The 24,784-nt window shown below is 38.9% G+C and overlaps 1 protein-coding gene across 1 annotated transcript in view; it reads right to left on the reverse strand.

Annotated features, from left to right (window-relative positions):
• Window positions 1-21,396: 21,396 nt before the first annotated feature.
• Window positions 21,397-24,784, reverse strand: part of EGF (epidermal growth factor) — a 103,587-nt gene continuing 100,199 nt past the window's right edge. Inside the window, 3 exon segments of the mRNA XM_059887707.1 lie at window positions 21,397-22,263; window positions 22,266-22,367; window positions 24,351-24,456. Of these exon segments, the coding sequence (XP_059743690.1) occupies window positions 22,121-22,263; window positions 22,266-22,367; window positions 24,351-24,456 (351 nt within the window). The 3' untranslated portion in view covers window positions 21,397-22,120.

Genomic DNA, 24,784 nt, shown 5'->3' on the forward strand with positions numbered 1-24,784 from the left:
TGCTGAGCCAGTATTGCTCTCCTGAGAGCTGTTCAAACATTCTGTCTCCTGGCAGGCAAAGCAATCTACCTCTTTGGTGGATTTTTTCCCCCCCACTGAAAGGTCATTATCTACTTGTGGCCTTAAACTTACACTGAAATGTGTAAGTCTCTCTTTTTAACAGGATTCTTCAGGCTACTTGTCCTACACCACACACCTCAGCAGCTCTCACTTCTAATTCTCACAACCAATGACTTGAACAAAGATTGAGCACTTCCTCAACAAAGATTGAGCACTTCCTGTCCGCATGATTGCTGCAACTGTTATAATATTTTCATAAGAAAAATTTATAAATGGGTTTCACTCAATGCAAAATTTCCCCTAAATTCCTTCACGTATGCCGAATGTGGGAAGAAAATTAGAGTTACCTTCAGAAAAGTACTATTTTTTTCATTTTCTGCCATGAAGACTAGTCAGAGTAGCTTGAAACTATGAGAACATACCTGAGATGTATTTGCTTGTCAACTATAAATAGATTCACATTTCTGGTTTAATAGATCACTCTGAAAGTTTCCCAGCAGCTTTCAGAAAAGCAATTTCTCAGGTGTTTCCATGAAATTATTGAGACAAAATGGATTTTTCTACCCAAAATGTTAATTCTGGTTCACATACTGAAGCATGTATTTTGGTGAATATATAATGTAATACTGTATCCTTCTTCACTAGCTGTAAGCAGGAGACAAGGGATTAATTCACTGAATGGAAAACCTTTGCCTGGATTGTAGCTGACCAAAAAAAAAAAAAAGTGTTCTTACCTCAGAAGCCAACAGTCAGACATGCTTAGGAGAGGCGTGTGGGGGAATTCATTGGGAGGCCTATGGGGAATGGGAAGAAAAAATTATTATAATGCACCTGTTTATTAACACTCTGTTTAATAAATTCACTTGTTTTTCCCATTCAAATTAAAAGACTGTTTCACTTGGACACAGTTTAACATTAAGGAAAATATAGCCTTTAGTAGGAGGAAAGAACTGGCGTCAGTTTCACAACAACAGGTAAAAGGAAACTTTCTGGTTGTAAAACTACAAACTACTTTTCCATAATATTCTCCATCATGTCAATGGATAACAGTTTTCTAATGACGGGTACTCCACTCCCTTTACAACCTGGCGCACCCATGCCCCTAGCCACTGTGTTATAACTAAGGAAAACAGTTTCAGTGATATAATCAAAGTCAGGACAGAGTCTCCACTTGAGGAACTGCAAAATGGATCAGAAGGTGGGATGCTTTCAGAGAATAAAAAATAAGAAAAATTTTGGTAAAGGAAGAGAAAAATAGAAAACATATGATTGACTGGGCCACACCGTTAACCCAGGAAGAAAGAACAAGGAAATAAGTAGAGTCCAGATTCATCTGGGCGTTTGGGGATTGGTTGGCTGGATGTAATGCATTTCTGGTCAAGAGGGGACTTTACAGGGACACACAAGGTATCTAAGTATCTGTTTGCTGATAAAAGCAGGCTCCTTCCTGGGCCTAGAAATTCAATTCAACAGCTGATAACAACTCAATGGAAAGCTGCCCACTGCTCTCTGGGTGTGTGCTGAGGGAGTTGGGGACCAAAAGGGCAGACAACCATCAGGTACTGACTAAAGGTGAAGCAAAAGACCAGTCTTCTCACCTCGGGAAGGTGAGTCCTTCAGGGCAATTTCTGCCCCAGATTTTCCACACTAGAAAGCCGGTCTCTAGCTCTGCCCTATCCCTGCCTCCTCTCCTCTCCTCTAAAAAGTTTTCTTCCAGTAAACAACCAGAACACAAAACCCCAAGCAGGCTCCTTCTGGGGAATCTAACCCGGTGTTGTGTTTGGCCCTAGGAAGCAATGCCGAGGGTGGACGCTCTGCCTCCCTACCTGGCCGGTTGGAAAGGAGGCTCACTTCATTGGTGGGGCCAGGGGAAGGCTACTAGTTCTCAGGCAGGCTGATTGCTGAGATTTTAACCTGTGGAGAACTGCAATGAGATTCAGGTGGAGAGCTGTGCGTTAACTGGTTCAATGAGCTAGGCATTTAGGGTATGTGGGAAACAGCAAAGCCAGAGGAATTTAAAAAGAAAATGACTGGCAGATTTATTAACCAACAATTTAAAGCAAAGTTTGAGAGCAAAAATTAAAAAACCTCTGGCAGTTTTTTATAGGGACCCTCCTCTCCCAAAGTTAGAAGACTTACTTGTAAGAACAGCAGAAGTTGAGAGAAAGTTGGGTTCCCAGCAAAGGCCAAAGTCAGGGCCCTAATGGGGAAGACGTTTCTCCCCATTGCTGCGTTTCTCTTTGTGGGATCCAGTCTCTGGCAGGCTTTCCCGTGGGGGTGACTCCCAGCTGCACCATCATTATGTCTTATCAGCTCAGCATCTCTGCAAAAACAAAGGGAAGAACTCTATCTTAGGGAATTTGCTGCTGGTTCAGTGATAAAGAATCTGCCTGCCAAGCAGCAGGTGAGGGTTCAATCCCAGGGTAGAGGGGTGGGGTACTGGGAAGATCCCCTGAAGAAGGAAATGGCAACCCACACCAGTCTTCTTGCCTGGGAAATCCCATGGACAGAGGAGCCTGGTGGGTCACAAAGAATTGGACACAACTTAGCAACCAACCAAACAACAAACTTGAGAGAGCAGAAATCCCAGGAGAGAATGTTATTATCCTGATTGAGATCAAGTGTCCATTTCTATAACCAGTCAATGTAAACTGAGGGATGAGAAATTACCTAAAGAAAGAACAAAAAGGAGAAAGGAGCCCAGACTACCAATAAGATAACCACCCTTTCCTGAAGGCACAGAGCTTTCTGATTTCTAGAGATATTAACTTCCCTGCCTCATCCTCATTGGAATAATCTTGGCCTACAGGAATCTTTCCCTTCTTTAGGCCGACTGATTCTCCTACAACAACAATAATAGTTCAGTTCAGTAGCTCAGTCGTGTCCGACCCTTTGCAACCCCATGAATCACAGCACGCCAGGCCGCCCTGTCCATCACTAACTCCCGGAGTTCACCCAGACTCACGTCCATCGAGTCAGTGATGCCATCCAGCCATCTCATCCTCTGTCATCCCCTTCTCCTCCTGCCCCCAATCCCTCCCAGCATCAGAGTCTTTTCCAATGAGTCAACTCTTCGCATGAGGTGGCCAAAGTACTGGAGTTTCAGCTTCAGCATCATTCCTTCCAAAGAAATCCCAGGGCTGATCTCCTTCAGAATGGTCTGGTTGGATCTCCTTGCAGTCCAAGGGACTCTCAAGAGTTGGTGGAAATATAAAATGGTACAACCATTTTAGAAAAAATATCGGTTTCTTATAAAACTAAAAGATACACCTAGAATTAGAATCCTACCTGAGATAAATAAAAATATATCTCCACAAAAAGACTGGCATAAGAATGATCACAGAGGCTTTATTCATAATGGTTAAAAACTGGAAACAGACAAGAGAATGGAAGCAAACTGTGGTGTGTTAACATAATAGAGCACTATTCAGCAACATAAAGGAATACAGTACCAGTGAGCACAGAAAAATAGGAATGAGGAAAAAATTAGGCTGAGTGAAAGAAGTCTTACACAAAAGAGTACATATCATGATCCTAGTTAACTGAGGTTCTGGAATAGGTAAACTTGTCTATGGTGAAAAAATCAGAACTGTGGTTCCCTGGAGATGAGGGTGGACAGAGATGAAGGAGGACCAGGCAAAAGGGAGCTTTCTGCAGTGATTCTGTACTTTTACAGGAGTTTGGGTTATAATATGTAATCATTTTTTCTACTCAGTAAATTTTGCTAATATAAAAAAATAAACTAAAGAGATAATCAACAAGGACCTACTGTACAGCACAAGGAATGCTACTGAATATTCTGTAATAACCTGTATGGGAAGAGAATCTGAAAAAGAAGAGATACGTGTATATGTATAACTGAATCATTTTGCTATACTCCTGAAACTAACACAACATGGTAAGTCAACTATACTCCATATAAAATAAAAAAAAATTTAATGTAAAAAACGAAAAAGGAAAAAGAAACTATTAGCAAGTATAGACCTCTCATTAATAACCTGCACACAGAAGGGTTTTAGGAGAAATGCGCCATTGTCTGCAATGCATTAAAAATAAGATGAGCTGATGGCTCCATCAAGGGGTGGCTAGAGGTTTAGATATGCAATGAAGCAAGCACAGTGAAATGTTAGTGGAGAATCGAAGTGGCAGGTTTACAGCTGTTCACTGTAAAATTCTTTACAACTGGCTGCATTTCAAAAATTTCCATAATTAAATGTTGGATGAAAAGTAAATACCTAACCATTAAAATAGTTCACCTAGCTGCCACTTGAAAGCACTTCACCTCCCTCTAGTAGCCCATGTTCAGAGCCTGCAAACACTGCTGAAGCAGAAATTTGCTTTTTCTTCACATCCAGATTCGCAAAAGAACATTTGTTTCCAGCTCTGTTTAAGCTTATAAACTGAGTGAAAAAGTTATGATTTAGGTTCATATCCATCTCTCCACTTTTCCTGTCAAAAATTACACATTTCCTCCAATCTGTCTCCTTTCCAAGCTTTTCTGAAACAAAGGAACAACTGACTAAAATTTTGTAAATGAGCTCTATTTTCCTGCAGGAAAGTCATTCTTTAGGAAAAGAGAGGGATTTGGCTTTTGGAAGTCTTGCTCACTGCACAGATATGTCTCTAACTTAGCATGGAAACAAATGGAAACAACATGGGAGAGAGAACTCAAAGCTGACCATTATGGAACTCGGTAAGTTTTGTAAGCGTCACCACTTAAATCATTGCCTGAGATACTGTTAAAGTTATAGTATGCAGCTATCAAATACTTGAATGCAATAACAACCCAAATCAATATTGATTTGGACCAAAATATTTTTGTGTGACAAATTAATGACTGCCATTCAGAAGGTTGAAACAGTAGTCCTTCATTAAAAGAAACTGGGAAAGCCAGAACAGCAGAGCAAGCTAATATAAACCAAATTAGAATAGAAGATCTGGAGCTTGGCGGAATAAATAAAATGGTTATTTTTCAAAGCCATAACAATTACTATCTTGATCAAGAAAAGTACTGAAGACAAATATTCATCAGTCTGAAAGAGTTTTAATAGCTATTAGCATAGATTAAATTTGTGAAGGAAAAAAATAGCACATAGGCTTGTGCCTTGCTATGGAATCCAAAAGCTCAAAGCCTATAAATGAATAAATTATTCTAATTAGGCAATAATAAGGACTATTTATTAAAACTTTAATTCAAATGCGAGCTTCCATTTTACATTATCTAGCACTAAAAGGAATAAATTAGTTGCTATTAGGAAAGAAGAAATCCTCTTTGCTATATGCTTTATATCTGTGTATAATCTAATAGAAGATAGGAATCAGATCAATGTTTCTTCTTATAATATCTACATGAAAATTATACTTATTAACTACCTAGATGAGATAAACTCAGACAAACTAATGATGTTTATTTGAAATTTAAATAAAAAATGACAGTGATACAAAAAGAAAAATTATAGGGCATATTAAGACTGTAAGCCTTCAAAATTACCTCCTATGGGAAGAGGACAAACCTCTGCAGCTACAGCCAAAGATAAATTACAGATCGCTAAAAAAAAAAAAAAACAGACAAGAGACGCATTCCCACTAAGAAAATCAGAGTGAGGAAACTATGGATTTGGTCTTGATATCTCCCATTTGGTAAAAATGGAAAACTCTCGTTGAAACCATGTGATAAACAGACACACCACGAACATGGCTGGGATCATGCATCAGTGGTACTGATGCTGACAGATTCACACAAAGACGCTTCTATTTATTTTTCAGGGGCTTGAAAATTGATCTCTACCATGGTCCCAGGTGAGTGTCTTTTTGGCCTAACAAATCTCCCAGAGTACTTTGATTTTCTTTACATCCCAAATGAATCTATCCATTGTGGCTATGCCTCTTAATTGACAAAACTGAAGCGATGGAGAGGAAGCCAAGTTTCTGATTAAATTTATGTGCCAATTTGCTGAATTATGGACGACCTCTTGCAAACCCCAAATGGATCCTATGGTTTTTCTAGGACTAGTTTTTTTTTTTTTTTTAACTGAATGAATGATAGTAACCAAATCTGACAATCCAGGCTTGAAATGAACGGTTATAAGATTTCGTCCTAGGCTCCCCAAAGTAGAATCACATGGTTCCTCTCCCCAGTCTCGTGCCAGAGAACTTTCTCATTTTTCTGTCTCGTCATCACTTCTCCATTGCACATTCACTCAAGTACTTCAGTCTCTAGAAACTATCTATATACTAGAGACTAAAGAAACTCTGGAGCCACTCAGAATACCAAAGCATTGTAGTATCATTACCAAGGAGGAAGCATCTAGATTACGGAGCAAAAGTAAAATGCTGACATGGTTTCCAGTATCTTTAATGTAGCAGGGAAGTCAGCTTTCTGCATGGTCTGTGGGTGGGGGTATTGGGTGTAGGTTTTCATTCTGAACTACAATGTTTCCATCTGGATATCATTTGCACAGTTTACAAATCACACTCAGACTCCTGGAAGGGCCATGCAGGCCCACCATGAGAGGCTATTGAAAAGGGACATTTGACCATTGTAATTTCAAATTTGCACCAAGTTCAGGGCCTGGTACAAAGATCAAGAATGCAATATAAAGGGTTTCCTTGAGGGTATCTGATATGAGAGCAAGTCTTTGTTTCCTTCTAAAATCTCACTGAAATGACAGAAGAATAGAATCTAAAGTATGAACATCTATTTTAAGAAGATAACTGATAATTTTTTCTTTTTTGGAGTATTTTAACTTGACAGTTGTAAGCCCCACACATCGAAAATAGGTTTAACTTAACGATGTGGACAGGGTTTAAAGGAAATTAGAACCATGCCAATCATGTTGAAAATGAGTCTTTCCTGTTAGAAAAATTATACAAGGGCATGATGTAAAACTTGGCTTAGTGAACCATTTGTATAAAAATGACCTGGGGATCGAGTTGACTGTTGCCATAGGTGCATTCTGGCATTTGGAACTACTCAGTCTACCCACAGTTACTGGTGAAAGGGCCAACCAAGGTGGCTGTGTTTGTACTATGACCATCTATTCTCCTGCCAGTGGCTAATTGGAGCAGTGTGACCCAGGGTGAACGAACCAAAAATTAAACAAGGATAATCAGATTCCTTCTCCCAGGAACTGGGAACGGGGAAACTGGATCAGCTGCATCCCGATTGCTTTGCTTCTCCAAATGTGATTTGTGGGTCAGCAGCATCAGTGTCACCTGGGAACTTTAAAATATACACTCCTTCCCTTAGACTGAGTGAACCATTCTTCACATTTTTTTAAACATCTCTATGTGATTTGATGGATATGAAATTCTGAGAGACACTGAGCTGGATGCTGGGGAGAGGGGCGCTTCAAATGAAAGGTTGTGTAGAAATTGGGTTAGGTTGGCTTCAGGGCACACTGGAGCGAGCACAGGCAAGCCAAAGTTACAAGGAAACAGAAAAGGCTGGAAGAGGCCACGTTGTTAAGAGGGAGGGCAGAGTGGAGAGAAGCAGAGATGAGAGCTCCTTTGGGGTAAGAGACTAAGAAAGAGCCTAACTTCTTACATTCGTGACCAGTCCTCAGATGCAGAGATCTCTCTCCTCACATCTTGGATGGATGCCCTGTAACCTGTGGCAATGTTACATTCAACACTTCTTTAGGGCTAGCCTCTAATCCCTGATTATTTATGTTTCCCATCTGATGTGGTTGCTATCAGAACTAATAAGATTTAGGAAGCTGAGTGCAAAAGGGTTCTCCCAGGATCTGGGCTACATCTGGAGTATGCTTAGATGCTCAGGTGGTGCTGGTGGTAAAGAATCTGCCTGCCAATGCAGGAGACATCAGAGACACAGGTTTGATCCCTGTGTTGGGACAATTCCTTGGAGGAGCGCATGGCAACTGACTCTAGTACTCGTGCCTGGAGAATCCCATGAACAAAGGAGCCTGGTGGGCTACAGTTGATAGGGTCACAAAGAGTCGAACACGACTAAAGTGGACTTAGCACGAGCATGTTCAGTTTGGGTCTCTCACATCAAAAATGATGCTGCCACCCAGGAGTCAGACCTCCAAAGAGGCACAGTCCGAACTATGTCGGCAAGGTCTGAAATGTAATCGATAGCGGAATGGTCAACGAAAGCAGGAGTATTTGGCTCTTGTAAAGGAAGATTCTCTGGACACCTGGTTTGAAAAAGGAGATACTATTTTCTGATATTTTAAGGATTAAATGAAGAATGTGTCTTTCTAGATGTCAGACGCAGCCCAGTGGATGAGTTAACAGCTTAAATAAGGAAGAATTTTCTTAGAACTCAGATGGTATAACAAATTGTCTTTTGGAGTACCAAGCTCCCTATGACCACAAGTCTCAAGTCAAAAGCTGAAGCCAAAGACCCTCTTCCAAGGCTTGGGAGAGAAAATCCTACTTTGAACATGGACCTAGAAGATCTTTAGGGTATGTTGTATCTCTAAGATGGTCCATTTGCAGAGCTAGGATTTTAAAGGCTCTTTTCCCTCTTTTGTCCTTGAGCAGACAAAGAGGGACTGCTTTAGGGATCTGAGTGATCATGGAAGTCCAGACTTAGCTATTTGCCTTTATTGTCTGAGAACTCTACTGAGTTTTATGACAGTTTTTGAATAACAAGATGGTAACAATTGTGAGGGAATAAAAAGTCACTTGGAGTCCAAGAGAGAAATGGAAAGAAAGCTATGAGTTTGGAATGAGAAAGGAACAAAAGTTGGTTCCAGGAGTAAAAATTTTAATATTGCAGAGAGTTAAAAAAGCTGTTAGAGGATCTTGAAGCTTCTGCTTTCTTGCATTTGTGATCTTGATTCCCTCTCTATTTTAATTGCTCAAAAATTATCCCTATCAACTATCTTTTGATTGCAGGAAGTACAGACGGCTTCATTATCATTTCCAGCTCAGACCAAACATAAGCAACGTTGTGTGAATCTATTGAGTAATTTAGCAAACACAGAAAGTTGCATCAGGAATTGAAAGGCAGAATCTAAAACTAAAAGTTAAGGGGAAAGCCTTAACAATGAATTAGTAAAGGTCAGATGTGTTAGAAGAATGAAGCAAATAGTATCACCAGAATTTGAATGACTCTTTTCATCATACTTAAAAACATTTTTAGTATCCCCAACCAGGTAATTTCTTATGAGACTCCAAATGCCAATTTCTTATTTTTCTATATGTTGCCTTCTACACAGCCTTTCTTTCTTCATAATCTGTTATCTCATTCTTCTTTCTTATCCCTCTATTTGCCAAAACTGTTCAGAGTATGTGGTAAACAGCACTCCGTGCTTGTCTTCATTCTTCCAACTGTGGAGGAAAATTCCCAGTTCAGAAACATGTTAATCCAGCATACATGCTCCATGGCTTCCGCAATCCAGAGTTCAGAAAACCTAACCCAGACAAATGCAAGGAATGTGAATAATTCTGTTTGGAATCCATGAAATGCTCAGTAGAATTGAGGGACAATTTCTTGTATATTCTTTTCACTATTTCTTTTTTGAAAAAAATTTTTTTTCACAGTTTTGGCAACTGGGAAACACACGTTTTTTTCCCACTTTTTGTGTGATATGATATATGGGTAGTTTACAGAGAAATAATAACAATAGAAATACCTATGTCCCTACCAGTGAGACTTAAAGATAGGACACAACCAGACCTCAGAAGCCCCAGATGCCCATCGCTGAAGGTCTCCTCTCCAGGTATCAAAGACAACTACCCTTCAGAATTTTTTTGTCAATGATTCCCTTGCTTTTCCTTATCAGTTTACCACATAAGCCTATATCACCAAATAGGATATTGTTTAGCTTTACCTGCTTATAACTTTACATAGTGGAATTATTTCATACTTAACTTTTTCTTTTCTGTTTAAATACTGTTTTTCAGATTAATCCACTTTCATGTGGGTAGGTGTACTTCACTTAACAGTATTCTGTAATAAACCTATATGGTAATTTCTTACTGACATTACTGTTGATGGATATTTATATGGGTTCCAGTTTTGTTTTGTTTTTTGCCATTATAAACATTATTGTATTTCTTTCCCATGGGGATGGTCTTGATCCCCCTAAACTGAACTGAACTGAGATATATTATTGATGCAAGAGTTTCTCCAGGATATATATCTCAGATTAGAATTGCTAGGTTGTAAAATATGAACATGCAGATGACACCACCCTTATGGCAGAAAGTGAAGAGGAACTCAAAAGTGTCTTGATGAAAGTGAAAGAGGAGAGTGAAAAGGTTGGCTTAAAGCTCAACATTCAGAAAACAAAGATCATGGCATCTGGTCCCATCACTTCATGGGAAATAGATGGGGAAACAGTGGAAACAGTGTCAGGCTTTATTTTTTGGGGCTCCAAAATCACTGCAGATGGTGATTGCAGCCATGAAATTAAAAGACACTTACTCCTTGGAAGGAAAGTCATGACCAACCTAGATAGCATATTGAAAAGCAGAGACATTATTTTGCTAACAAAGGTCTGTCTAGTCAAGGCTATAGTTTTTCCAGTGATCATATATGGATGTGAGAGTTGGACTGTGAAGAAAGCTGAGCACCAAAGAATTGATGCTTTTGAACTGTGGTGTTGGAGAAGACTCTTGAGAGTCCCTTGGACTGCAAGGACATCCAACCAGCCCATTCTGAAGGAGATCAGCCCTGAGATTTCTTTGGAAGGAATGATGCTGAAGCTGAAACTCCAGTACTTTGGCCACCTCATGCGAAGAGTTGACTCATTGGAAAAGACTCTGATGCTGGGAGGGATTGGGGGCAGGAGGAGAAGGGGATGACAGAGGATGAGATGGCTGGATGGCATCACTGACTCGATGGACGTGAGTCTGAGTGAACTCTGGGAGTTGGTGATGGATAGGGAGGCCTGGCGTGCTGCAATTCATGGGGTTGCAAAGAGTCAAGAGTCAGACACGACTGAATGACTAAACTGAACTGAACTGAAAATATGAACATGTTCAAACTTGCTTGGTGATGCCAATGTGATTATACCAATTATCACCCCACCAGCAGAGAGTACTGGTTGTTCCACACTTCTTGCCAACACTTAGACTACACTGACTTTAACATTTTTCCCAGTAGTTGAGTGTGAAATGATCTCTCCTTGTGGTTTGATTTCCTTGGTTACTAAGGGGATTAATCATCTCTTCATGTGTTTTTTGTTTTTTTTTAACTTATTTTCATTAGAGGCTAATTACTTTACAATATTGTGGTGGTTTTTGCCATACATTGGCATGAATCAGCCATGGGTGTACATGTGTTCACCATCCTGAACGCCCCGTCCCACCTCCCTCCCCATCCCATCCCTCTGGGTCCTCCCGTGCACCAGCCCTGAACATCCTGTCTCATGCATAGAACCTGGACTGGTGATCTAGTTCACGTATGACAATATACATGTTTCAGTGCAGTGGTTTTGAGGTCACATCTGTGTTCCCTTTCCTGCCTTTCTTTCTATGCACTTTCTTTCCTTCTTGTTCCCTCTGGGAAGTACTTATATATTCTAGGTTTACTTCCTTTGTCAATTTCAAGCTTCTTTTCAAAGTTACACCTTGCTTTTCTACTCTCTTTATGATGTGCTTTAAGGAACAGAAAAGTTCTTAATTTTAATTATAATTCATTGATATTTTTCTTTTTGAGGTCTTAAGAGATTTTCCTTTAACCCAAGGTTATTAAAATATGATCCTATAAATGTTTGTAAAGGCATCCCACATTTAAGTTTACAGTCTACCTTAGATTGATTTTTTTTTGGTAAATGTGTCAAGTGGGTATTGGTTTTATTATCTTCTGTACAGAAAACTTTTTTTCAGGTGTACATATTCTTCTCCCACTGATGTGCCACTCTGTCCCACTCTATCATCTTTCAAGTTTTTTTATATCAGTATTTTGTATTTTATTTATCCATTGTTATTAATATATTCCTACAATGATACTACACTTCTTAATGGCTATTGGTTTGTAAATAATTTCTGGTATCTGAGAGATCAAGTCCTCCTAGTTAATTCTCTTTAACTTCTGTTTTGTAAATAAGTTTATTTGTGTCATATTTTAGACTCCTCATATAAGTGATATCTTATGGTATTTGTCTTTCTCTGATTTACTTCACTTAGTGTGATAACCTCTAGGTCTATCCATGTTGCTGCATATGACATGATTCATTATTTCATTCTTTTTATAGCTGAATAATATTCCATTATATAAACAAACCACATCTTCTTTATCCACTCATCTGTTGATGGCCACTTAGATTGTTCATGGGTAACTTTTGACTTTATTCATTTAAATTTATTTATATACTTGTTCTTTTAATTGGTCTTCATTTCTTATATTTTCATGATTTGACCTGGTATCATTTTACTTCTGCCTGAAAAATCACTAGTATTTCCACTGGTACATGTCTTCTGGTGTCCAATTTTCTGTTTTTGCTATCCAAAGTTTTGATTTTTGCCTTCATTTCTTCACCAATATTTTTGCTGGATCTAGAAATATATTTATTTCCCTTTAACACTTTAAATATATTATTCTATTTTCTTCTGACTTGTATCACTTCTGTTACCTGTCTTTTTAAAGTATATTTTTTTTAATTTCTGAATGCTTTAAAAATTTTATTGTTTGTATTTAAGTTTTAAAATATTTATCTTATTTAATTTTATAGCATTTCTTTAATCTGCATTTATTCTTCTTTTGTTACTGTTATGTTTATTGGTTTAAATATTTAACCAGATTTTCATTTATCATATAATTTCCGTTTGGTCATTTTAAGCTCTCTTTAATTTCTGAATTCATTAGTTAATATTTTGTTCAGACATTTTGCATCTATACTCATAATTGAGTTTGATTTATAAGCATTCTTTCTTGTACTTTGTCTAATTTAGAAATAAGGATTATATTAACCCCGTAACAGGGCTTCCCAGGTGGCTCAAGTGGTAAAGAATCCTCCTATTGATGTAGGAAACACAGGAGACACAAGTCTGATCTCCAGGTCAGGAAGATGCCCTGGAACAGGGCATGGCAACCCATTCCAGTATTCTTGACTAGAAATCCTGGGCAGAGGACCCTGGTGGGCTACAATTCATGGGGTCACAAATGGTCAGACATGACTTCTTGATGGAACAACAACAACAACCCCATGAAATGAGTTAGGCAGTGTTTTCCTTTAAAATAACTTTTTTATTGTTTTATAGAGGTTTTAGTTTCCCAGAAAAATTGGAGGAAGGTACAAGGATATCCCACATGCCTCTTGCCCCCACACATGCATAGCCTCCCCCATTTCTGACATCCCCCACCAGAATGGTATATTTGTTACAAATGATGAACTTTCACTGACACATCACAATCACCCAAAGTCCACAGTTTCAGATTTACTTCTTGGTGGTGTTCGTCCTTTGAGTTTGGAAAAATGTATGACATGTATCTCCCATTATAGTATCACGTAGAGTATTTTCACTGCTTTAAAAATCCTCTGTGCTCCACCTATTCATGCCTCCCTCTCAACCCTTGGAACCACTGATTCTTTATAGTTTTGCTATTTCCAGGATGTTGTACAGTTGGAATCTATCGGTAGCTTTTTCCAATTGGCTTCTTTTACTTAGGAATTTTTTTTAAGGTTCCTCCTTTTCATAGTTTGATAGCTCATTTCTTTTCAGTGCTAAATAATATTCCATTATCTGGATTATCACAGTTTATTCGTTCATCTATGGAAGGACATCTTGATTGCTTCCAATCAATTTGGCAATTATGAACAATGGCACCCCACTCCAGTACTCTTGCCTGGAAAATCCCATGGATGGAGGAGCCTGGTAGGCTGCAGTCCATGGGGTTGCTAGAAGTCGGACACGACTGAGCGACTTCACGTTCACTTTTCACTTTCATGCATTGGAGAAGGAAATGGCAACCCACTCCAGTGTTCTTGCCTGGAGAATCCCAGGGACGGGGGAGCCTGGTGGGCTGCCATCTATGGGGTCACACAGAGTCGGACATGGCTAAAGTGACTTAGCAGTTAGCAGCAAATACCCATGTGCAGGTTTTTGTGTGGAAACAAATTTTCAACACCTTTAAGTAAATACAAAAGAGTTGATTGCTGGATCGTATGATAAAAGTATGTTTAGTTTTATAAGAAATCACCAAACTGTCCAAATGTGGCATGTGAGATCTTAGTCCTGCAACCAAGGATGGAATCCACACTCTCAGTGGTAGAAACATGGATTCTTAAACACTGGACTCCCAGGAAAGTCCCTTAAATTTTTAAATTTCTTTAGTTGGTTTAAAACTATTTCTTCCTCTTAAAGTTTGGTAAGCTGATTTTTTTTTCCTAGGCAATTGTCCATTTGGCTTAAGTTTAAAATTTTATTATCAAAGTTATTTATACTTCCTTTTTTTAAAAAAAAATTGCTACCATGTCTATAATTTTATGGTGATTACAGCCATGAAATTAAAAGATGCTTACTCCTTGGAAGGAAAGTTATGATCAACCTATACAGCATGTTAAAAAGCAGAGACATTACTTTGTCCACAAAGGTCCTCCTAGTCAAAGCTATGGTTTTTCCAGTAGTCATGTATGGATGTGAGAGTTGGACTATAAAGGAAGCTGAGCGCTGAAGAATTGATGCTTTTGAACTGTGGTGTTAGAGAAGACTCTTGAGAGTCCCTTGGACTGCAAGGAGATCCAACCAGTCCATTCTGAAGGAGATCAGTCCTGTGTGTTCATTGGAAGGACTGATGCTGAAGCTGAAACTCCAATACTTTGGCCACCTGATGTGAAGAGCTGACTCTTTTGAAAAGCCCCTGATGCTGGAAAAGATTGAGGGCAGGAGGAGAAGGGGACGACAGAGGATGAGATGATTGGATGGCATCACCAACTCAGTGGACATGAGTTTGGGTGGACTCCGGGAGTTGGTGATGGACAGGGAGGCCTGGCGTGCTGCAGTTCATGGGGTTGCAGAGTCAGACACGACTGAGCGACTGAACTGAACTGTAGTTTTATGTTCTTTTCATCCATAACATTATATAGCTTTTCTTTCTTTTTTTCTCTGATTACTTTTGTCATATAGTTGTTAAATTTTTCTCAAACAACTGTATTTTGGCTTTTAAATTTTTCTTATATTTTTTCTCGATTTCAGTAATTTCTGCCCTTAATATCTTTGGTTATTCTGCTTTTGGATTTATTCTACTTTGTATTTATTCTGCTTTTTAAAAATTTCTTCAGTTGAGTGCTTCTCAATTCACTAACTTTCCTTTTTCCTATACAAAATAAAGACATAAAGGTATAAAATTCCCTCTGAATGTCAGTTTAGTTATATACCATAAATTGTGGTACAAAGAATTTTCACACTTGTTCAGGTCCATTCTGATTATAATTTCCACTATGATTAAATCTTTCACCCACAAGTTACTTGGAAATATTTTTGTAATTTCCAAGCATACTCATTATTGCTTATCATTTAACTCTTAATTTCATTATGGTCAGAGAATATGGTTTATATTACCACATTCACTTGCCCTTGTGAAACTTGCTGAAGATACATTATGGACTAGCAAATACTAACACTCATGAATTTCTATGCATACTATATATATCTGATTGTAAAAATTATATTTAAAGTCTTCTATATCCTCACTAATTTATCTCCTAAGTTTATTAATTACCAAGAACAGTATGATAAAATCTCCTACTGTGATCAGATCAGATCAGTCGCTCAGTCGTGTCCGACTCTTTGCAACCCCATGAATCGAAGCACACCAGGCCTCCCTGTCCCTCACCAACTCCTGGAGTTCACTCAGACTCACGTCCATCGAGTCAGTGATGCCATCCAGCCATCTCATCCTCTGTCATCCCCTTCTCCTGCCCCCAATCCCTCCCAGCATCAGAGTCTTTTCCAATGAGTCAACACTTCGCATGAGGTGGCCAAAGTACTGGAGTTTCAGCTTTAGCATCATTCCTTCCAAAGAAATCCCAGGGCTGATCGCCTTCAGAATGGACTGATTATAGTTTTCTTTAATACTTCTTGTGAGCTGTAAATTTTTTGCTTTATATATTCGAGGCAGGGTTCTCAATGTATATGATTTTTGAATTATATTTCTGGCAAACTGAACATTTTTTCATTATGAAGTAACTTTTACCTCTAGTGATGTATTTTATTATTCATCTTCATTTTCCTTCTTTGGAAGGAAGGCTTTGGACACAATCTAGCTTTAGGAATAAGTAAAATGGAAAGAATGTCTACCCCACTAACTTTATCATTTGGGTGTGAGAATTAATGAGATCAAATAAGATAATGAATACAAAAGTCCTTAGTAAATTAAAAAGTACAATGCAAATGTAAGATAGAACTCAGAAGAAAAATATCTTAACAACACAGATATAAAGGTTTTTTGACCCAGTACAAACAATCATATATATCCACATCTATGTCCATTGAGTCGGTGATGCCATCCAGCCATCTCATCCTCTGTCATCCCCTTCTCTTCCCACCTTCAGTCTTTACCAGCATCAGGGTCTTTTTAAGTGAGTCAGCTCTTCACATCATATGGCCAAAGTATTGGAGTTTCAACCTGGGAGTTGTTTTTACTTTGGCTCTGTTGCTTCATTCTTTCTGGAGTTATTTCTCCACAGCCTCTTGATGAAAGTGAAAGAGGAGAATGAAAAAGTTGGCTTAAAGCTCAACATTCAGAAAACGAAGATCATGGCATCTGGTCCCATCACTTCATGGGAAATAGATGGGGAAACAGTGGAAACAGTGTCAGACTTTATTTTTCTGGGCTCCAAAATCACTGCAGATGGTGATTGCAGCCATGAAATTAAAAGACGCTTACTCCTTGGAAGGAAAGTTATGACCAATCTAGATAGCATATTCAAAAGCAGAGACATTACTTTGCCAACAAAGGTCTGTCTAGTCAAGGCTATGGCTTTTCCAGTGATCATGTATAGATGGGAGAGTTGGACTGTGAAAAAGGCTGAGCACTGAAGAATTGATGCTTTTGAACTGTGGTGTTGGGGAAGACTCTTGAGAGTCCCTTGGACTGCAAGGAGATCCAACCAGTCCATTCTAAAGGAGATTGGTCCTGGGATTTCTTTGGAAGGAATGATGGTAAAGCTGAAACTCCAGTACTTTGGCCACCTCATGCGAAGTGTTGACTCATTGGAAAAGACTCTGATGCTGGGAGGGATTGGGGGCAGGAGGAGAAGGGGATGACAGAGGATGAGATAGCTGGATGGCATCACCGACTCGATGGACATGAGTTTAAATGAACTCTGGGAGTTGGTCATGGACAGGGAGGCCTGACGTACTGCGATTCATGGGGTCTCAAAGAGTCAGACATGACTGAACTGAACTGAACTTCATTCTTTCTGAAGTTATTTTTCCACTGATCTCCAGTAGCATATTGGGCATCGACCTGGGGAGTTCATCTTTCAGTGTCCTGTCTTTTTGCCTTTTCATACTGTTTATGGGGTTCTCAAGGCAAGAATATTGAAGTGGTTTGCCATTCCCTTCTCCAGTGAACCACATTTGTCAGAACTCTCCACCATGACCTATCCATCTTGGGTGGCCCTATGGCATGACTCATAATTTCACTGAGTTAGACAAGGGTGTGGTCCATGTGATCAGACTGGTTAGTTTTCTGTGATTGTGGTTTTAAGTCTGTCTGTCCTCTGATGGAGAAGGATAAGAGGCTTATGGAAGCTTCCTGATGGGAGAGACTGACTGAGGGAGAAAGTAGATCTTGTTCTGATGGGTGGGGTCATGTTCAGTAAATCTTTAATCCAATTTTCTGTTGATGGGTGGGGCTGTGTTCCCTCCCTGTTATTTTGTGGTGGTTTAGTCTCTAAGTCTGTCCCATTCTTTCAACCCCATGGACTGTAGCCCCACCAGGCTCCTCTGTCTATGGGATTATCCAGGCAAGAATACTGAAGTGGGTTGCCATTTCCTTCTCCAGGGGATCTTTCCGACCAAGGGATTGAACCCAGGTCTCCTGTGTTGCAGGCAGTCTTTACCAACTGAGGTACGACCTAAGGTCAAACCATGGTGGAGGTAATGAAGATAATGGCAACCTCCTTCAAAAGGTCCCATGTATGCACTGCTACACTCAGTGCCCCCAACCCTGCAGCAGGCCACCACGGACCCATGTCTCCGCCAGAGACTCCTGGACACCCACAAGCAAGTCTGGGTCAGTCTCTTGTGGGTTCACTGTTCCCTTCTACAGATGAGGAAATTAAAGTTGAGAGAGATTAAGCAGTTTGAACACAGTAACAAAGCTAGTTAAGTGATGCAATGGGATTCAAACAGGGTTCTGTGACTTCAGAGACCATTTTTGTAATCACTACATTTTGTATTGTCATTAAATACATACAAGCATCACCTCGTCTATCTGGACTCGATAATGTGCACTCTGAGAATTTAGATGAGAAGAGTAAGGAGAACATAAAAGGATGCAACATGTCAAAAGTTTAAGGGCTAAAGTGTAAGTAATACTTTACACAGGAAATTTTCTTAAATTCTCCTTCAATATTCATATATTCTTTCCTTACAGTGTTAACTTGCTTGGTTATCTCAACATCAAGTTTACAAAACAGAAGCAACAGGGAAGGTGATGAAGAACATCTACAGATACAGGCGTGAGAACAGACAACCTGAAAATTCATAAAAGTAATAAAAGATAACAGGTTAAAGTATTTCAATTCAAGTTCTAAGGACCTTTGTATTTAGCAAAGGAGCTCTGATCATCACAAAATTGTAGCATGCTATCATGTTATGCCTCGTCTGTAACAAAATTCTTTTGTCATCAGAAAAATGTGTAACTGTGCTCCATGTGTTTCATATTGGGGTAGAGAAAGACCATTATTCTAATTTTTTTTTTAAGAATATTTGGTGTTTAGAGCAACAGGCCTTGATTACCACAAAACCTCAGTGGTAGAAAGAACACCTTAGTTTGTATTGGAGTAGGTGTTACTTTAACTTGCTTCGCACAAGGGATGCCTCATTTAGAGCAAAGAAGCCGAGGTGCAAGCACCTGCCTCAGTGTCCTAAAGGGCCTCCCCTAAGGGTTCTGAAAAATACAGTTTTAGTATACTCTATTGTTTTGGCAGGTGAGTGGTATAAATGAAAAATAAGAACCCAGATAATTCAGGCATTGGTCTGGGATTTACAACTGTTCCTTAGAATGCACTCTGAAGGCTTAGTTGTTGAGCAGGGCACATGGTTTTTCCTTCTGGCCCACCAGAAAAGGAAACTGAATCATGTCAGAAGGGCCAAATATTCACTGTAGAGGAGAAAAAGTAGGAAATGATCACCAGTTAGGAAATTTTCCTGTTTGGTAATTTATGTGCTTCCTAAGGTCTCTGGTTCAGATAGGTAAATGATTAAGACGCAATGTCCATAACATTATTTTCCTACTGAGCTATGTTATTGTATGTGAATCTGCCTGCAATGCAGGAGACCCAGGTTTGATTTCTGGGTTGGGAAGATCCCCTGGAGAAGGAAATGGCAACCCACTCCAGTATTCTTGCCTCGAGAATCCCATGGACTGAGGAGCCTAGCGGTCTACAGTCCATAGGGTCACAAAGAGTCGGACACAACTGAGCGACTAACACATGTTATTGTAAGCATATGGCTACTAGCTACAGAAACCCTGTCAAGTTCCAAATGGAACAAAAGAGTTCAGCATGAAACAACGCAGAGAGGATTTCTCATTTAAAGACTTAGAAAAAGAAGAAAGAAAAATTAAACAGCAAGAACAAAATCTTGCCTGTCATAGCTGTTTAAATTACCTAGATAGTTCCCCTTTCTCCCAATCTTTCTTTTTTTTAAGAATTTATTTAGTGCTTTTAATACATTTTCAGTGATCACATAATAATCATTTATTTACATGAAAAGGATATAGTTGTAAATCAAGATTAACAGGAAGAACTGGAATCATGTTTCAAAAGAATTGAGTATACTACACCTTCTATTAGGAGCTAGAAAAGAAGGCAGAATGCTCACGTTATGTGTAGCATGTGTTGTTGTTCAGTCACCAAGTCGTGTCCAACTCTTCACGACCCCGTGGACTGCAGCATGCCAGGCTTCCCTGTCCCTCACCATCTCCCGGAGTTTGCCCAAGTCCATGTCCATTGAATTTGTGATGTCATCCAACCATCCCATGCTCTGTCACCCTCTTCTCCTCTGCCTTCAATCTTTCCCAGCAATGTAGTAGGTGACATTTAGTCAAACAGAATCACAATCAGGCATTGTGCATGAGAGCATGAGATTTAGGAAATAAAAATATTCAGTCTGGAAAAGTACAAATCAAATATCTTAGATGAAAATGCTCTTTTTAAAAAATAGATTTTTAAAGGAGGATATTTCTGTAAAGATGTAAAGCCTCAACAAAGGAAAATAACTCTTTAGGGTGACTTGCTGACTAAGGACACAAAATGTGTTTTTTCTCTATTTTGACCAGGGAGATGGTATTAGAGCCTGATCAAGGACACAAGCTCCCAGCTTATGAGGTAACAGAGTCACTGTCCAGCTTGAAGATAACAGTTTAAAGAAAATGCTATGTTAAGGGCTATTAGAGTCTCATGTCATCTCTTTGGTTATCACTGGAATCCTAAAAGAGGTGCTAAAACACTACAATGTAATCTAAGGACAGCTTTAAAAATGCTCACTTTTGGAAGAAGGAAAAATAGTCACACTTCATAATATGATTTTTGCATCATTGGGAGAATTATAACTATAGTTTTTCTGAGGTCTCTTCACTCATTAGACAAGTCTTCTGATCCTCCAGATTATCAACTGTCATAGGAAAACTAAATGCAGAAAAATCTGAAGTAACTAGAGGAAAGGGTCATGCTGAATAATTAACTGACATAAGTTATTCTCGCCCCACGAAATCTTTACCAAAACTTTTAAGAAGTATCTACTTGAGATGTGCTTCAACTGCTTTTCATGCTGACTTCTGGTATAACCAAAGTTCAAGGAGTTCAAGAGAAAGGAAAGACAAGACAAGAAAGGGACTAGTGTTAATGCATAAATTGAATAACCCAAAGCCCCAAATGATCCACAGATAACTGTATTAAGTTGTATAATTTGTAATAACAATGTCTTGGCTCCAAGAATGATCTTTAATTGAAATACCTTGTGAAATTTTATTTTATAACAGAGAGAAAGATTTCAAATATGTTTTGCTTAAAAATAACAATAGCAAGCTAGTCAAACCACTTTGCTTTAACTCTAACATCCCCTTAAGCTATAATTTATTACTTAACCAGGTATACAATAAGATGTTTATGTTATGTACTGGTTTTATTTAAATAATTAGAAGAAAATTGATTGCTGTCCAAAATAAAAATAAATCAGGCAATTTGTTTACAATCTCATATTTTGAAAATAAGTAAAAATTTTGTGCAAACATACAGAGGGGGAATTTACCATTTTCATTAGAAGAAAAAATTCTGTGGGGAAAATGATAGTAATGACAGAAACAGAGAAATCTCTTGGGTAATGGTTTAAAAGTTTTCCTTCAAAGATTTTAAAATAGAAAAAATAAGCCATGTAATTTTGAAGAAATAAGGTTCTAAGTTAGTAGATTTTTCATTAATTTATCAAAATTTATTCTGCAAAATTACCATCATGGACCACACCGATGATGTTAAATGCCTAGAATGTATTATAACAACAATTTTAATATTCTAACCACTTCATAAGATTGAGCTAAATGTTCTGTCCAAATAAAAGGAATTATAACTGACCAAACCCGTATGATTGATTGCTTTAACCCCAGATTTCTTCTGGGCAGGAAAATAATTCATATTTATTATTGAACACTTGAACACAATTTATAAAGCACTATTCCCCCATTTTGGTATCTAATGAGATACCAAATAATTCTCCAGTTTACTTTACTTGAAAGTCTGCAGTAAGACTACTTGAAGGAAGAAGCAAAAACACAATATATATTTGCCTTCAACGCTGAGTAGGTGATTTGTTGTAGAGATTATAGATGGAAAATCTGTATTTTTCCTCTACTTTAAAGATGAAGTATTAACCATCCATCAATACGGTTTATTCCTCATGATCTTACTTTAATTCAAGTTTTCAGAGTCAGCTCCATTTGGTGTGGAGATCTTTGTTGCCACAAAGGGTGAGCTGATGGGAGAGGACAGGATGTCCCAAGCCCCTCAGCAATGGGCCATGCCCCTTCGGAGAGGAGATGAAAGCTACACTTCACCCCTGGTCACCAGAGCCTCTATCGTTGGATGACGCAATACAGCCTCCGTGTTCTGCGCCCGTATACATCTGGGGCTCCGCTCTCCATGATGACTGTTCCAAGGACGCTATACAACAGAAAAAAGGCATTTCAGTATTCCCATCACTTACAGTGTCCAGCCAACGAGACCCTAACAGTGGTTGGAGAGTAGACCTGAAATATGAGATACAAATGGACCTATTCTCAAGCCATTCTGAACCCAATTTTTAAAAAATTAAAATAGTTTTGGTTAGTTAAGATGATTCAAAGGACTGTGCTACCTGACATTGCTATTTAGCTTTCTCTGTGAACTCTCTCTCTTTCCATTTGGCCCATAAATGACTTGAAAACAGAGCCCAGGTTTTAAATGCAGTTGCATTCCTATTCCCTGACATGGTATTCTACCCTTAACCTGCTCCAGTTGATGTTGGTTTTGGTCAATGAATAAGTAACTTTGGAGGCACTACTAGTAAGGCTTGTGGTTTAATGGGTTTTCCAGGAATAGACAAAGAATTGGTTCAGAGCCAATCCTGAGCTTTTATCTCATTTTCCACTCTACCTCCCCACCTCCAATCTCTACATGCTCTTTCATAACAGGTATTAAACATTTATGAGCTGGCTAGACATGATTGGGGATGTGATGACTCATATTGGGAGACAGGTATATGAGTGGCTCATACAGAATGGGCCAAACTGTTTGCAACAGAATGAGCAAAAAGAGAGAGACTCTAATTTATTTCTGAAAATAGTCAGCTAACTGAGTCCTCAGTGTTTTCTGGGCTTAACCATACTCTTTCATTTGCAAAATTACATTATATGTACCTCTAAAGAAGATTACTTTCATACCCAAAAATTATTTGCTTTTAGCTCCTCAAGAAAAAGTACTATGTAAGGTATTCCACTGCTTTCAAAAATTACAAAACCCTAAGCAACTTTTGAAAATGCCAAATATTTTCATTATCCAGGTTAACAACACATATTAAAACTACAATAAATATTATATATAGTATATATTTTATATGTTATTAACATATATGTATAATATGTAAAATATTTGCTGTAGTTTGAATGTTCAATTCTGAAATATACTTTAGTATCCAAAGCCTTCCTCAAATTAGGAAATAAAGTCATACTGAATCTGGGTTACATAGCAACATGAGTGAGAGCAGGGTTTGGAGTGAGTTTTTCAAAACAAGAAGCCAGTGTTCTCTCTACAAGGAAGTTCTAGGAGAAGAGAATGGTAATCAGCATATTTATGAAGGGCAAATATCAGAAAATATATTTTCTGAAGTGAAATATGAAGGGGCTGAAGTGCCTCTCATGAGCAGAGAAACTATTGTCTCAAAGTTTTTTCAGACTTTTCTAAAGGTTTATGATACAAAGTGTATTCAACCTTGTCCTGTGAGTTAGGAAATACGACTATGATATATATCTAAGACCCAAGCCCAAGAAGCTTATCATAATGCAACTCTTGGTAAAAGTATTATGTCAAATCATATATAACTCCATTTCTACCTGAAGCAGATTGAGCTCCACAACAGCCTGAAAATGTGAGTTGATTTTATGGCCCCTCTTCTAGGGGTCTGACTGGATTTCACAGATGGCCAGGCATCTGGCTGAGGGCTAGACCCTAATAAGACTTAAATAGTCCTCAATCCCTAGGAGAATCCCCAGATCAAGTTAAATTCACAAGAACCCTTTATTCTAGAACATGAAACACAGTTTCTTGGAGTCATTTGCAATTTCGCTGGAACCATACTGACAGCAGCCAGTATAGGTCCGTAACCCCAAGGATGACCTCAAACTCCAGTGTAATTCAGAATAAGGTGGCACTCACTGTGTGCTTGCTTAAAGGGATCCAGCAGACTGCTCTGTGACCAGAGTTTTGAGTGAATGTGGTAACCTCACATAAGACAGGAATCTGGTCCAAATGTATTTCTCTAAGCTCTATGGCATTCCAATACAGCCAGTTGTTCACATAGCTTATACAATTTCACTATTGCTTCTGTGCATAGATGAGACTTTCCACAGTCAGGGAAACTTCAAGATCCAGATAAAGATAATCATTCACCAGGATCCAGGGGGGAAAACTGGCCAACATCTGCTGCCAGGCCTTCCTTGAGGGCCTCGGATGGACGCCCATTCCTGAGGTTTTGATGTTCCTTTACAACCACGAACTGCAGAGAACAAAAGGGAGACAGAAAACACTTAAAATTCATAAATTATCTCAACATACATTAAAGTCTATGGCTTTGTAATGTTCATCCTATAGGAGGGGAAAGCCAAAAGGAAGGCCCTATCAAATTTGTTTCTCTGGCTAGTGAAGGCTTCAGTTTTCAGTGAGAAGTCTTACGCTACTCTCTCTGAAAAGTGAAAGCGAAGTAGCTCAGTCGTGTCCAACAGTGGTGTCCGACTCTTTGTGACCCCATGGACTGCAGCCTACCAGGCTCCTCCATCCATGGGATTTGCCAGGCAAGAGTACTGGAGTAGGGTGCCATCGTCTTC

The sequence above is a fragment of the Bos taurus genome, chromosome 6, assembly GCF_002263795.3.
Source record: "Bos taurus isolate L1 Dominette 01449 registration number 42190680 breed Hereford chromosome 6, ARS-UCD2.0, whole genome shotgun sequence".
Classification (NCBI taxonomy): domain Eukaryota; kingdom Metazoa; phylum Chordata; class Mammalia; order Artiodactyla; family Bovidae; genus Bos; species Bos taurus.